Raw genomic sequence first — 14,950 nt, 5'->3', positions numbered from 1 at the left:
TCTTTGTTGCGTGCGTGCGTGTGTACGTGCGTGCGTGTGTGCGTGTGTGCGTGCCTGCGTGCGTGCGTGCGTGTATATAATACACATACACACATACACACAAACACACGCATGCACACACCATATACTACTCAAAAGAAATTAAAGAACACTAGATTTGTTAATGTGACCACAGTTAATCTGTCATGGCTGAAAGGTATTGCAAAACACACTCTTGTGGGTGTTCCCTAACTTGCTTTAGTAGTTTATGTGTTCAAGATCTACACCAGCATCTTTTAGTTCCACATCCGCGAGTCTTTGTTTCCGCTTAGCAAGAGGTATTTGCTCAGTCAACTGGTGATTAATCGTACTGCCATTGATAAACTGTATAATATGATGACATCGCAACTACTGTTACCGTTCAGGTTGATCCTCATGCAATTACATTCAATCCTTTGGAGATTATCACAGCAGGATGTGGAGGGTAATTTGTAGTGGTTTAAACGTACGCTGGACACGCTGATGACCTTGGTTCCATTGCACCAGATGGGGACAACACTGGTGACACATAACGTATGCCCCCGCCGTCATATGGCTAGTAAATGGCGATACATGCTCATCTCGACCCGAAATACGTGTTTTATTCTTGCATTGTGTTGGGGCAAATCCAGCGTTAGTTTTTAATCCCTACTACAGCAAGTAGTACAAGATTTTATTGCACTTACATGTATATAGAGATGTGCATGCACGTGTGTGTGTGCATACGTGCGTGCGTGCGTGTGTGGGTGCGTGCGTGCGAGCGTGCGTGCGAGCGAGCGTGCATGCGAGCGTGCGTGTGTCAACATGTACCAGTCCGGATAAATGCAGGTTCTACAGGGCTAGCCTACTGACCATACACCATGCCGCAAGACTAATATGTATAATCCACTCATACAGTAGAGTGACTCGGAGCCGATAAGGTCCATCTTTTAACGTCGTTTTGAGAGACGCGACCGGGGATCGAACCACCGACCTTCCGCTGAAGAAATACGAAAATATTCTCCTAATGTATCTTTACTGTGCTGTATCCATGTGTTAACTGTGTTGTATCCTTGTGTTTACGTTGTAGCATGTGTTTATTGTTTTGTAATCACGTGTTTACTGTGTTGTAGCCATGTGTTTACTGTGCTGTAGCCATGTGTTTACTGTGTTGTATACAAGTGTTTACTGTGCTGTAGCCATGTGTTCACTACGTTGTAATCACGTGTTTACTGTGTTGTATCCACATGTTTACTGTGTTGTATCCAAGTGTTTACTGTGCTGTATCCACATGTTTACTGTGTTGTAGCCATGTGTTTACTGTGTTGTATCCAAGTGTTTACTGTGCTGTATCCACATGTTTACTGTGTTGTATCCACATGTTTTCGGTGTTGTATCCAAGTGTTTACTGTGCTGTATCCACATGTTTACTGTGCTGTAGCCATGTGTTTACTGTGTTGTATCCAAGTGTTTACTGTGCTGTAGCCATGTGTTCACTACGTTGTAATCACGTGTTTACTGTGTTGTATCCACATGTTTACTGTGTTGTATCCAAGTGTTTACTGTGCTGTATCCACATGTTTACTGTGTTGTATCCAAGTGTTTACTGTGTTGTATCCAAGTGTTTACTGTGCTGTATCCACATGTTTACTGTGTTGTATCCAAGTGTTTACTGTGTTGTATCCAAGTGTTTACTGTGTTGTATCCAAGTGTTTACTGTGTTGTATCCAAGTGTTTACTGTGTTGTATCCAAGTGTTTACTGTGTTGTATCTACATGTTTACTGTGTTGTATCTACATGTTTACTGTGTTGTATCCACATGTTTACTGTGTTGTATCCACATGTTTACTGTGTTGTATCCAAGTGTTTACTGTGTTGTATCCAAGTGTTTACTGTGTTGTATCCACATGTTTACTGTGTTGTATCCAAGTGTTTACTGTGTTGTATCCAAGTGTTTACTGTGTTGTATCCAAGTGTTTACTGTGTTGTATCCACATGTTTACTGTGTTGTATCCAAGTGTTTACTGTGTTGTATCCAAGTGTTTACTGTGCTGTATCCACATGTTTACTGTGTTGTATCCAAGTGTTTACTGTGTTGTATCCACATGTTTACTGTGTTGTATCCAAGTGTTTACTGTGTTGTATCCAAGTGTTTACTGTGTTGTATCCAAGTGTTTACTGTGTTGTATCCAAGTGTTTACTGTGTTGTATCCACATGTTTACTGTGTTGTATCCACATGTTTACTGTGTTGTATCCACATGTTTACTGTGTTGTATCCAAGTGTTTACTGTACTGTAGTCATGTGTTCACTACGTTGTAATCACGTGTTTACTGTGTTGTATCCAAGTGTTTACTGTGTTGTATCCACATGTTTACTGTGTTGTATCCACATGTTTACTGTGTTGTATCCACATGTTTACTGTGTTGTATCCAAGTGTTTACTGTGTTGTATCCACATGTTTACTGTGTTGTATCCACATGTTTACTGTGTTGTATCCACATGTTTACTGTGTTGTATCCAAGTGTTTACTGTACTGTAGTCATGTGTTCACTACGTTGTAATCACGTGTTTACTGTGTTGTATCCAAGTGTTTACTGTGCTGTATCCACATGCTTACTGTGTTGTATCCAAGTGTTTACTGTGTTGTATCCAAGTGTTTACTGTGTTGTATCCAAGTGTTTACTGTGTTGTATCCACATGTTTACTGTGTTGTATCCACATGTTTACTGTGTTGTATCCACATGTTTACTGTGTTGTATCCAAGTGTTTACTGTACTGTAGTCATGTGTTCACTACGTTGTAATCACGTGTTTACTGTGTTGTATCCAAGTGTTTACTGTGTTGTATCCACATGTTTACTGTGTTGTATCCACATGTTTACTGTGCTGTATCCACATGTTTACTGTGTTGTATCCAAGTGTTTACTGTGTTGTATCCACATGTTTACTGTGTTGTATCCAAGTGTTTACTGTGTTGTATCCAAGTGTTTACTGTGTTGTATCCAAGTGTTTACTGTGTTGTATCCAAGTGTTTACTGTGTTGTATCCAAGTGTTTACTGTGTTGTATCCAAGTGTTTACTGTGTTGTATCCACATGTTTACTGTGTTGTATCCAAGTGTTTACTGTACTGTAGTCATGTGTTCACTACGTTGTAATCACGTGTTTACTGTGTTGTATCCAAGTGTTTACTGTGCTGTATCCACATGTTTACTGTGTTGTATCCAAGTGTTTACTGTGTTGTATCCAAGTGTTTACTGTGTTGTATCCAAGTGTTTACTGTGTTGTATCCACATGTTTACTGTGTTGTATCCAAGTGTTTACTGTGTTGTATCCAAGTGTTTACTGTGTTGTATCCACATGTTTACTGTGTTGTATCCAAGTGTTTACTGTGTTGTATCCAAGTGTTTACTGTGTTGTATCCAAGTGTTTACTGTGTTGTATCCAAGTGTTTACTGTGTTGTATCCAAGTGTTTACTGTGTTGTATCCAAGTGTTTACTGTGTTGTATCCACATGTTTACTGTGTTGTATCCAAGTGTTTACTGTACTGTAGTCATGTGTTCACTACGTTGTAATCACGTGTTTACTGTGTTGTATCCAAGTGTTTACTGTGTTGTATCCACATGTTTACTGTGTTGTATCCAAGTGTTTACTGCGTTGGTCAGTCGGAAGAGCCTCATCCTGCTATATGTCATATACGCTGGCCAATTGTTATGTGAGAAAAACGTTAGTGATGCAGGTCTTAGACGTTAACCATTTTGGTGAAATTCGCGAGCACGAATGTAGTGCTGACAAACCTAGCTACATTCGAACCCACTCTAAGTTTGTGGCAGGCATAAACGGCGCAACTCACATTCCTTTTCGGCGGCGCCTTAGACGGCTCGGAAAGTGCATGAATTAACAGTAACAGAACATATACATGTACTGAACATAGGATAAGACAGAAGAAAGACATGTTTAACAACAATCATAATCGCTGTATGCGCAATTAATCGTTATTATTAATATTACACAATGGGTACGAGTTCATTTACAAAAAGAATTGTTTAAATGGTAAACCGTTTACTTATTGTTGCATTCAAAAAAGTATGAATATACTTACCTCCCTTACAGTCTCTTTATTTAGCTCGGTCGGAAGCCAGTATCGACAGTTTCGAAGCCTAAGTGCATGAGGTTTCACCTTTGACACATCTGGTGCGCAAGTCGATATTATACATGAAACTCATTCTATTATGTAGACAATAGTAAATGGAAGTGTTAATCCATTTTAGATTTCCATCCACACAAATAGTCGCAATGACCTTAATGGCGACACATTCTGGCAAAACTGTCAAATCGATTACGTAAAAGTGCGTACACGTGTGAGAAGCGTTTTTGGGGGTGCGCAATCTGTTCCCGACTGTGCATTAAAAAACAATTTGTCCACAGGCGTTCCAAACACAATAAGCTCTTTCCATGGACATGCTGGGGGATTTTTAAAATAATGTGATGTCCGTCCAAATAGTATTTTGGATATATTCAGAGATAACGTTGTGTATGTTTTCAAGCGCTGTCTGAAGAACCGAAATATTGTGTCCAAGCCGACCCCACGTCAGAATGTCAACTAGCCTGTACCTATCATATAATCTTGGCACTTTGGCATATATGTACATCTTCATGGCGACTGTGTAGTGGATACACAATAGATAATATTGCAGCTGGGCTATTATTGCCATTGTCAGCGCTAGAGAGTTATGTGCAGGTCAGTTGCTTGTCCTTAACGTTTCCACAACAACTGTGCTGGGGCTGGACTGTCTTTACCTGACTCAGCAATATTCCAGCTATATGACGATGTGTTTTACCTGATAGTACAAACTAAACAGGCTTCCCAAAGCATAGAAAACAAATTTTTTTTAATCTTTTTATTTATTCACATATATTTTTTGAAGTATATCTCACCCACTTAATGCATTTTCACTTGTTGATTGTGAGTGGCAGCAATTTAAATGAGTCGTTCATAAAATGTGTTCTGTTGGCCTATGGGCCCTGGGAATACTCCCACGGCAGCTCGTAACAAAGAGTGACCCCTTAAGTGTTTACAGTCCAAGCTCCGTCCCAAGGTTAAATTGACACTCGTTAGCCTACCGATATAAGGAACTCCGCTGTGAGGAGTTATCTTGTACACAGTTTTCAATTTCCGACACGAACATTATTCTCGACGCTACCAGGTAGCAGTGTCTAGAAGGATGTCTGTACGTGTAAGTGGGGAGTCGAGGGCAATCCGGGGCCTTCCTTCAACTTCACCATCAGGCACGCCTAGTTTGGTGGAGACAGCATCTGAGGTTCAGAAGACAAGACTGACACAATATACTGTTCACAGATGAGTCCAGGTTTAATCTGGACAGTTCTTGTGATCGTGCAAGGGTCGACGGGCGTCCAGGAGAACGTCGATCTTACGTCTTAGCGACGCTTGCGTTACTCAGTGTCGTCAGTTTCGGGACGGAAGTTAAATGGTATGGGGAGAACTCAAGGGAGAACGCAACTCCTAATAGTTAACAGCAGTTTGAATGGCGTACACAACCTGGACATGTTCTAACTTTTGGGAAAATACAGGGACGTAACGTCACGTTGCAGTATGATAATACGCGCCCACATGTTGCATGTGTCGTAACATACTTTTGGAGACAGCAAATAATTCCTATACTGCCGGCTGTTTCTTCAGACCCGGGGCTAACGAGGACGACGCCTACGACAGGACCAAAACTAGCCGGTAACGCTAGCTCAGTTGGCACGATTTTTGGTTGGTATTTGGAACATTCACCATGCTGTTTTCAATCATCTTGTGTATTCAACGCACCGCTACTGCCTCTCCTGTATTAATGCAAATGGTGGTCACACCCGATATTGAAATGGTTAATTGAGTTGTGTGAAGTCCATTTCTGGTCCCCCGCCGTGATATTGCTGGAATATTGCTAAAAGCGGCGTAAAACCATACTCACTCACTCACTAATTTAGTTGGGCTGAGATTTCCACCATTGAACAGATTCCAGGAGGCAAATATTTCTTCTTGTGAACTGTTGGGCTGTCCTCCTTATGCATCGTCGCAGTTTGCCCTCAGGTGGTGAGGCTTCCTGGAACTGGGCTGGCCCAAGCTTGTACAAAGTCGGAGTCGCTCAAGAACATGCAGATTCTTCCCAACAGTTTTGGTACTTTACACACTGAGCAGGCACGGTGAGCGGCATGTTAATAGTTTATACCATCACTCTGACACTGAGTCAGTCCAGTCAGTATGTATCACAGAAGTATACTGTAGTGAAGTATTGTAAATCCTTTGGGTCAATGAAACAAATATAGGTGAAGTGAAATGGGATTTAACGTCTGTCCAAGATTATTGAATTTATATAGCGACCTGTATGCAGGTGTGTGCGTGTGCGTGCATGTCCTTGTCTGAACTAATGCCGATTTTATAGTGCTAGCCCCCTCAGATACCACAGTTTAACATGAATACCACTCAGACAGCCGACCAGTCCTTGTTTTAGCTCTTTAATGCCGCAGGGTAACAAGTACCGACCTTTAATATCGTTTGGTCTGACGCGACCGGGATCAAACCCCCGACCTTCCGCTCTCCGGTTGGAGGCTCTTCCACTGGCCTACGGAGGCGGTCAAAATAATTAGAGCAAACAAACAGAAACTTACACTATTTACCCTTGATATTAATACTTTCTCCTGTGGCCCTTTTGACCTGTTCCGTCCACGATCATGTGTGAATTTGAATATTGATGAGATAGATTCAGTGATAATTCTGTTCTAGTCGACTGGTGGACGATGAAAACATAAACCCAGCTGATAAAGCAGCTGCAGGGGTGGCTTGACCTCTAGAAAATTACCGTTGGGCCTTGAACAGACGTCTCTGGACGACACAGAAGGACCCAAGGATCACAACAGGGGGAATCAGAGATTTGAACCAACAAACACTCAGTGCATCCTCGCATGGATAAGGACGCTACTAGCATGGCCGCTAGGCCGCCTGTGACCACATTAGCGTTGGAAGTTTATACATCATATGCATATATTTCATAATAAACAATCGAAGTTGCATGTACATGGGAACCAGCCTTTAATAACAATTTAATAATAAAACACAAGAATTTAAAACACACAGAAAACTGTACTTGTTTCATAACATTTAATACATAGCATGAATATTTGTGATATAGATGAGAAAGAACGTTAAGGTTTCACTCTTTTCATAACAGGTGATACAGAACGCAAGTATTTGTTGATACTTCACCTGTTAAATAACAGTTGATACAAATACTGGCTTGTAATACAAGTATTTGTAATATAGAGATGGGAAAAATGATTGATATTGCACTCGTTTAATAATAATTGATGTATAACACAGTGTTTGTTTGTTTGTTTGTTGTGTAATGCCTCATTCAGGAATATTCCATCTCTAAATGGTGGCGGTCTGTAAATAATCGAGTCTGGAACAGACAAACTATTTCATTGACATCGGCATCGATCTCCGCTATTGGGTTGGCTGATTGATTGTTTTATGCTGCACTCAGCAATATTCCAGCTATATGACGGCGGTCTGTAAATAATCGAGTCTGGACCAGACAGTCCAGTGATTGAGATCATGAGCATCGATCCACGCAATTGGGATCGATGACATGCTTTAACAAAGTCAGTGAGCCAGACCACCCGATCCCGTTAGTCCCCTCTTACGACAAGCATAGTCGCCTTTTACGGCAAGAATGGGTTGCTGAAAACCTATTCTACCCCGGATCTTCAATTGCGATACCATGACATGCATCAACTAAGTCAGCCAGCCTGACCAGCCGATCCCATTAGTCGCCCTACAAACATAATCACCTCTCATAATACTTGTGAGTATTATGTTTGTTTGCTGTCTAATGCCACACTCAGCAATATTCCGGCTAATTGACGACAGTTAGTAAATAAATGAGTCTTGACCAGACGATTCAGTGATTGACATGAGTATCGATTTACCCAACTGGAACAGGATGAGATGCATCAACTGAGCCTGCCCACCCGATACCGTTAGTTGCCTCTGATGACAAGCATGGGTTTCCGAAGACCAATTCTGACCTGGATCTTCACAGAGGACTACTATACACATGTTTACGTTTTATCAAGAGTTCATAATGTTTCTAATTAGTCCACCCCGATTCCATGAATTGTTTTGGAAATTTCTTAACTGTAAACAATATAGAGCATTTTTTGGCAGGTTATTGTGTTTCTTTTTCATATTATAGTGACTTCGACAGATGAGTATATGATTTGGGCAAATGATGTATAAATGATGTATAAATGGCACCTAAACGTTTTTGCAATGTGGAAAAAAAGAAACCATCACCATAAAGTCATATTGTAACATTCTTATCATTGACCTGTTTCAAGACATGAAACATAAAACACAAGTTCAAATAACTTCTAAAATCACTTTTAATTTAAAAACAAATATCGGTCAAAATGGAACTGGATACTATATTGTAATGTACGACCAAGGGACAAACAGGTTTAGATCTATACGGTGGCCCATAAGGGACATAGGATCTGTTTTTCAATGTTTTTATATTTCACTTACTTTTATCGTAACCGTTTGCAAATTAACACAATTTGGCATACAAATGTGTGATAAATCATGTATAAAAACAACCGAAAACATGGAAAATGTACTTTCAAGAAGCTATTGAATCGCTGACCTTTTCGTTTTTGTTTTCGACATTTTCATTTTAGTTTTTGACATTTTCGCTTCACTGTTCAGCGATTCAATATCTACTTTATGCATGATCACATATTTGTATGACGAATCGTGTTAATTTGCAAAAGGTTACGATAACAGTAAGTGAAATATCAAATTATTGAAAAACAGACTCCATGTCTCTCATGGGCCATAGTAGATCTAGATAGTTTCTTCATGTATTGCATTTATAAAATTGAAATGACAAATAGACCTACCTGATCGAGGTTTGCAATCAACGGCAAAGTTATGGCCATGGTCAAAGGGAGACAATTCTATCGATAATTGTCCTAGGGTAAAGTTTGTAGGGGAGGGGGGGGGGGGGGGGGGGGGGGGCGGAGTATAAAAAAGAAATATATGGGGAAAATAGTTCCTTATTGCAGAATACCTATTCCACCAGGCTTTGGAGATCGGTGCCACATATTTGACAATTCTCAGTATAAACACTATGTTAAACATATTGAGAGCAAGCTGAACCCGAAACCGAAATTTAAACATCTATGCATTGATCGATTAACTTGAAAAAAAAATATGACTGAGAATGTCTTGAATCGTCTTGAAGCTTGAAGGGTGTGTTGGTTGGAGTCAAGCTTTTCGTGGCACAAAACCACTTACCCGTATAGATCCGGGTTAGAATTCGTCTTCAGCAACCCATGGTTGTCGTTAGGCGCTACTAACGGGATCGGGTGGTCAGGCTCAGTGACTTGGTTGATGCATGTCATCGTATCCCAATTACTCATGATATCAATAACTGGATTCTCTGGTCCAGACTCGATTATTAACAGACCGCCGTCATGATGGATGGAATTTACTGAGTGCGGTGTTAAACATCAAACAACCAAACCAACTGTTTCAAACAAAAACTCCAGGCCCTCATATATAGAGAATATTACTTAGTTACAACTATTCTGTAACATGGGCAATGGTTAAACTAGACGATTTAGGGGAACGGCACCCTCAGTTTAAACCAGGTCTCACAGTACAGTCAGTTATGATGATGCCAAGACGAGAGTGCAGATAATTAGGTAGAAATGGTGTTATTTCTCATTCATGTCTCCAGCAGCCTAAGCTTGATGAAAGAGGCGACTTGGTTGAATGTCGGTCATCGTGCCTCGACAGCCAGCGTTGTACTGTCGTTCACAATCACCGCCATTTGACTGGATACTTCTAAGAGCGGCATACAAAATAACTCAAACACTCATATATATATAAACACAAGCAAATCATTGGTTTGTCTGATCCACACTGTATTTAAATGTAGCGATGGTGTCACTGGCATACTGCTGACTGTCAGCGAAAGTAGTCCCGTAAAGGTCACGGTCCACAATGAGTCAATCAAACGCCTAGAATAGTGTATGTGCACACTGCGCCAAAATCGGAAATAGTGAACATTTATATGAACCGATGCTTTCCGGATTATCTTTATCCAACAGGATAACATGACGATCAAGACCCTCATAACAGCCCTCAATACAGAATAGAAGAGCAGTGGGGTAGCCTAGTGGTTCACGCCGAAGACCCGTGTTCGATTCTCCACATGGATACAGTGTGTGAAGCCTATTCCTGGTGTCCCCCGCCTTGATATTGCTAGAATATTGCTCACTTATCCAAATGCCCATTTGCAATAATGAGGATGTGGTCACATATTGATTGTTTATTGTCTGGTTGCAAAGATTTTCTGGTAATTTTTAATTTGATTTGCCATTAATTACAGTAATGTTTATGTTTGCATGTATTAATTTCCTTAGAGATACTGCTAATAGCGGCATAAAAGAATACTAAATAGTTATTTATCATAGCTTCACGACGAGCAACGGTTGTTGAGAACGTTCATTTTGTTGCCATTGTTATTGGGAATTAAAGTCTAACAGAAAACAAGAGACAGTGATTGATATTAACATGTATTAGAGAGTGATTAATATACAACAGATTCTGACGCCAGTGGATACAGATTTGTCTCCACTCGACCTTCATTGTTATCTATTCCAATTTTAAAGTGATCTTGACGTCACTGATCTCGTCGGCGGAGTCGGTGAAGACGCGGACGTAGTACAAAGCTATTCCCGACACCGTCAGCTCCACCCTCCCAGTCCCTGAAGCAGCAGGGTTACTTCGAGACACCGTCCTCGACAACGCCAGCTTCACAGCCGCTCCAGACACACTAACAGCCTCCACGACGATCTTCTTGGTTGTGTCTATGGTCTTGATCCCAAACAGTGGTTGTCGGATGCTGGATACCCGGATGTTGGAGCGCTGTTTCGAGGGGGTTAGCAACTGAAGAAATTTGGTCAAAGGACAAGCATTGACCCCTACAGCTGTGAAGGCTGCTGCGTATATCTCCGTGTCCAAGCCAGCATCGTAAGCGCCCCGGATAGTGGAACATGCGCCATCGACGAACCCCGTGTCCTCTTTCCAGTAAACCTTGTTAGCGATAAGGAAACCCTCAAACGCGTATTTAATCGGGATCTTCCCGACTTCGACGATCTGGTAGAAAGCGTGGTTGAAGACGCCACTACTAAAGTGGACGTCCATGTCGCTTTCAAAGTTTTTGGCATCTTTTATTGAGCTTCCATCCCTGGTGGGGTCTTTAAAATATCTCAACGCTTCAGTCTTTGACTTTGATAGATCGAAACCGACTAGCCAGTCTGTTTTACGAACATACGCCTCTACAACTTCTCCTGCAATATCAGAGAAGGCTTCATCAATCCCGCCCGACTGCCCAGAGTACTCAAGTCCAGAGTTCTGCTCAGTAACCCCATGTGCCAGCTCGTGACCTATGACATCAAGTCCTACCAGGGGATATGTCTGGTCTTGGCTTCCATCCCCAAACAGCATCTTCTGTCCGTTCCAGAAAGCGTTATCAATCATGTTACCGTAATGAACCAGGAGGAACGGCTGAATGTTCAGGGGTTTAGTGTTATACCAGTCTTCAAACATTTTGAAAGTAGCTGTACCGTAGAAGAGGGCGTCGAGGACGGGGTTCGTGGCTTCGTTGATGGCGTCGTTGTACCCGTCTGAGCATTTGAAGCTAACAACCTCAGTCTTCTCTTCGTTTTTTGTCTGTTTCAGATCAACGACTTTGACATATTTATTTTCCAGGAAGCACATGTCTCCCTCCACTCTCACGTCGAGACAGTAGGGGGGTGTGCTGTATACGATGGCTCCTGTCTTTGGGTTACCACCGGTCCCCTTCACAAAGGTTGCACACTTCTCGCCAGGTTTGGCTGTTACTGGAGCTGTGGTGACTTTTTGGCTCGGTGTAGTAGGGGAAGATACGGTGTCAGTGCTGGAGACGGGAGACACTTTGTTGGTATTGCCACTTGGAGAAGGGCTGAACCAATTATCTGTACTACCAGTCCCCCAGTCCAGAGTTGTTTCCCCGGTCCCCCAGTCCAGAGTTGTTCCCCCTGTTCCCCAATCCAGAGTCGTTTCCCCCGTCCCCCAGTCTTGAGTACTTGTCATAGATACTTCTCGGGGATTGAACATCGTACTCATCTTCTTTGACTTCTTGAGAACCGAACCGTCGCAACGATCAATGAGGTAGTATGGTCTTGACTCCTTTTCCGGGAGCTCAACAAGTATGTCCGTGGCGAACACAAGATGAGCTTTCTTGGCGTTGTCCACAAATATCTTTTTGACAATTTCCTTACGCAGAATGTGTATATCTAGGGCTAGTCCTTCCCCTTGAAGGAGGGTGTCCTGTGCCTCCTGTTCCGTCAACTGACACAGCCCAGGGTTGGGGATGTCGTTGGTCATAGACAGAATCAGTGTCCCCGTCACAGCGCCACCGTCGTATCGGCCGTTGTCGTCAACGTCGGCTTCAATACTCGACCCTATGACAGGCATGCCCTTATACAACTCTCGGTAACGACGTCTTTGCGCGCCATGGACGGTGGTGATGGTGTCGACGACCTCTAATGTGACATCTCTGGGAAGACCAAGGAGGCTGGCAAGTGTGGGATGACGATATGCCTGACGCCCGTTGCGGTGTAGTGAGTACCGGAAGCGGATGTTGGCGTCTAGCACCTGCGCAGCATCCACGTGCATCACGTGACACAAAGCTGTAAATGATAAAAAGGAATGAAGTATACAGGTACAGATTTTAGATTATGTTTCAGATTTAGGCAAACATAGCATGTACACAAACAGATTTCCATACATGAAACACCAAAGAGAGTTTCTTCCTTTGGGCTGAACATTTTAGAAAGCAACAAACCCAACTAATTTAATACCGATATAAATTTTAACATACTATTTACAGTAGCATTCACCACCTGAAATGATTCCCTTTACAAGCGTTATGTAATCATGTCTATATCTAACAATGTCGCAATGATTGCGTCCCTTAGTTGTCAGGATCCGCTGGTAGTTGGTTCGAATCCAAGATACGCCAGGAAACTATCCTTGGTCTTTTAGCTTCATACCTGCTGTGGCAAAGTGCTAAACCTACGTCTCACACTTACTTTGGTTTTGATTTACTCCAAAATTAATCTGACACGCCGAGATACAACTGAAATACTGATACACTGAGGCACAGATCTCTTTACCTTTTTACTATCGATGAACGTTTGAGACAGTTCGCCCCAGTGTCATGGGCCATTTTCAATTCTACGATGTTAACTGGGGATACAAGTTTCAGAAAATCGACAATCCTTTGGATTTGGAAACTTTCTAATACAACATATAACACAGTGCGTTGACGCTTTGAATAAACACTAAGCAGTAAACACATTGGTGTTATAAAAATTAAAATATTTATTGGGTGTATTTGTAACATATCGTAAAATATATATGTTGCTGATATTGTAATATGTTTTGTTTTGCTGGAAGGCATGTTCACGCCCAAGAGAAGATCATGCGTATGTCAAAAGGGCATGCAGTGGTCTATAACGAAATTTGTATGTACTTTGTATATTTTATATTATCTGAGAATGGTTATGAACTATATAGCAGAAAATACATCGTCTTGAATGTAGCAATGCAACCAAGGAGTGTCATGTGACACAACTGAGATACAACTGAAATACTCATACATTTGGATCTTCGGGATGACATGTTCAGACATGGGCACGGTAACCCGAATACTTGCGTGAAGACTTATCTGAAGTAATTCCACGCACGATGCAGATAGTTAGCTAGCTAGTTCATACTTATATACTGAACAAAAATGGTTTGCGACCATGAATATTTGGGGGATATATTTATGAAATTGTGCCCAGTCTTCACTAAAACAAATAAAAGAAATATTCATGAACGCTAACCTCTTTTGTTCAGTATAAGTATAAGTAATATTATACCAACCTACTAGTCTGTCATTTGTTCATGTTACTGGCCGACAAAACAAGACGTAGGCCCAGTTCCACAAAGTGATCTCAGCGCTGAGATGATCGTAACTCACATACTTTAACACAGACTTGCCACAATCGTGTTTGTAAGATCACTTTGTGGAACGAAGCCATGAAGCGTATTGTGCAGCTAAATGCAATCTCATAGCGTAATGAGTGTCTTCGCAACCCGATGAAGGATTGAATATTTCAGTTACCTCTACAAAGAATATGCATATGCAGGGGAAAATATATTCCTCATCATGAATATGTAGATTGACGTTGATTGGTCATAAAGCAAAATGTTCCGATAAATTAATGAACTATATATTTACTTTTGTTTGACAAAAATGTTTTGACACCTACCTGCAATGACAGCTAAGATGAGAGCCTGCATTGTCTCTTATATTTTCTGAAAAGAAACGTTAATCTATATTTATCAGTTATTCACATTTATGACAAAAAAGTAAACTTCATAAACATACTACTCAAAAAAAGTTGAAGGTGACAAATTAACTTTAGTCTCATGAAAAAATCGGGTGCGCTTCAACTTCTTTTCAGTAGTTTTTGCAAACTTGTTCAGACCGAAACCTGTTAATGCAGCTATCCCGCCTTCTTGTTGGCTAATATTTGGAATACAGATGTGTATACAATCATATTTTACTCATAATTCGTTTATCTGATAATCTTCACGGTTGTTCTTCAAACAGTGCCGCCCTTATTAGAAGTTTCACTGTATACATACAGGCACATTGGCTTAACTGATGAAACCTACAAAATATGCATTTCAAAGTGCTTCCCAACATTGTTTTAAGATGTATTGGTGACATCACAACCACTTTCAGTTTAGACTGATCCGTAGAGCATTACATTAATTCAG

The 14,950-nt window shown here is 41.3% G+C and overlaps 1 protein-coding gene across 1 annotated transcript; it reads right to left on the bottom strand.

Annotated features, from left to right (window-relative positions):
• Positions 1-10,726: 10,726 nt before the first annotated feature.
• Positions 10,727-14,467, bottom strand: LOC139478227 (virulence metalloprotease-like). The gene is made up of 2 exons (XM_071260627.1): positions 14,437-14,467; positions 10,727-12,807 (listed from the first exon to the last, which is right to left on the bottom strand). The coding sequence occupies exons 1-2, from the start codon at positions 14,465-14,467 to the stop codon at positions 10,727-10,729; spliced, it is 2,112 nt and encodes a 703-aa protein (XP_071116728.1).
• Positions 14,468-14,950: the final 483 nt, after the last annotated feature.

The sequence above is a fragment of the Haliotis cracherodii genome, unplaced genomic scaffold (assembly GCF_022045235.1).
Source record: "Haliotis cracherodii isolate W230 unplaced genomic scaffold, xgHalCrac1.p SCAF_4, whole genome shotgun sequence".
NCBI classification, from domain to species: Eukaryota; Metazoa; Mollusca; class Gastropoda; order Lepetellida; family Haliotidae; genus Haliotis; species Haliotis cracherodii.
The sequence above is the reverse complement of the archived record's forward strand: the minus strand, read 5'-3'. Positions and strand labels throughout refer to the sequence as shown.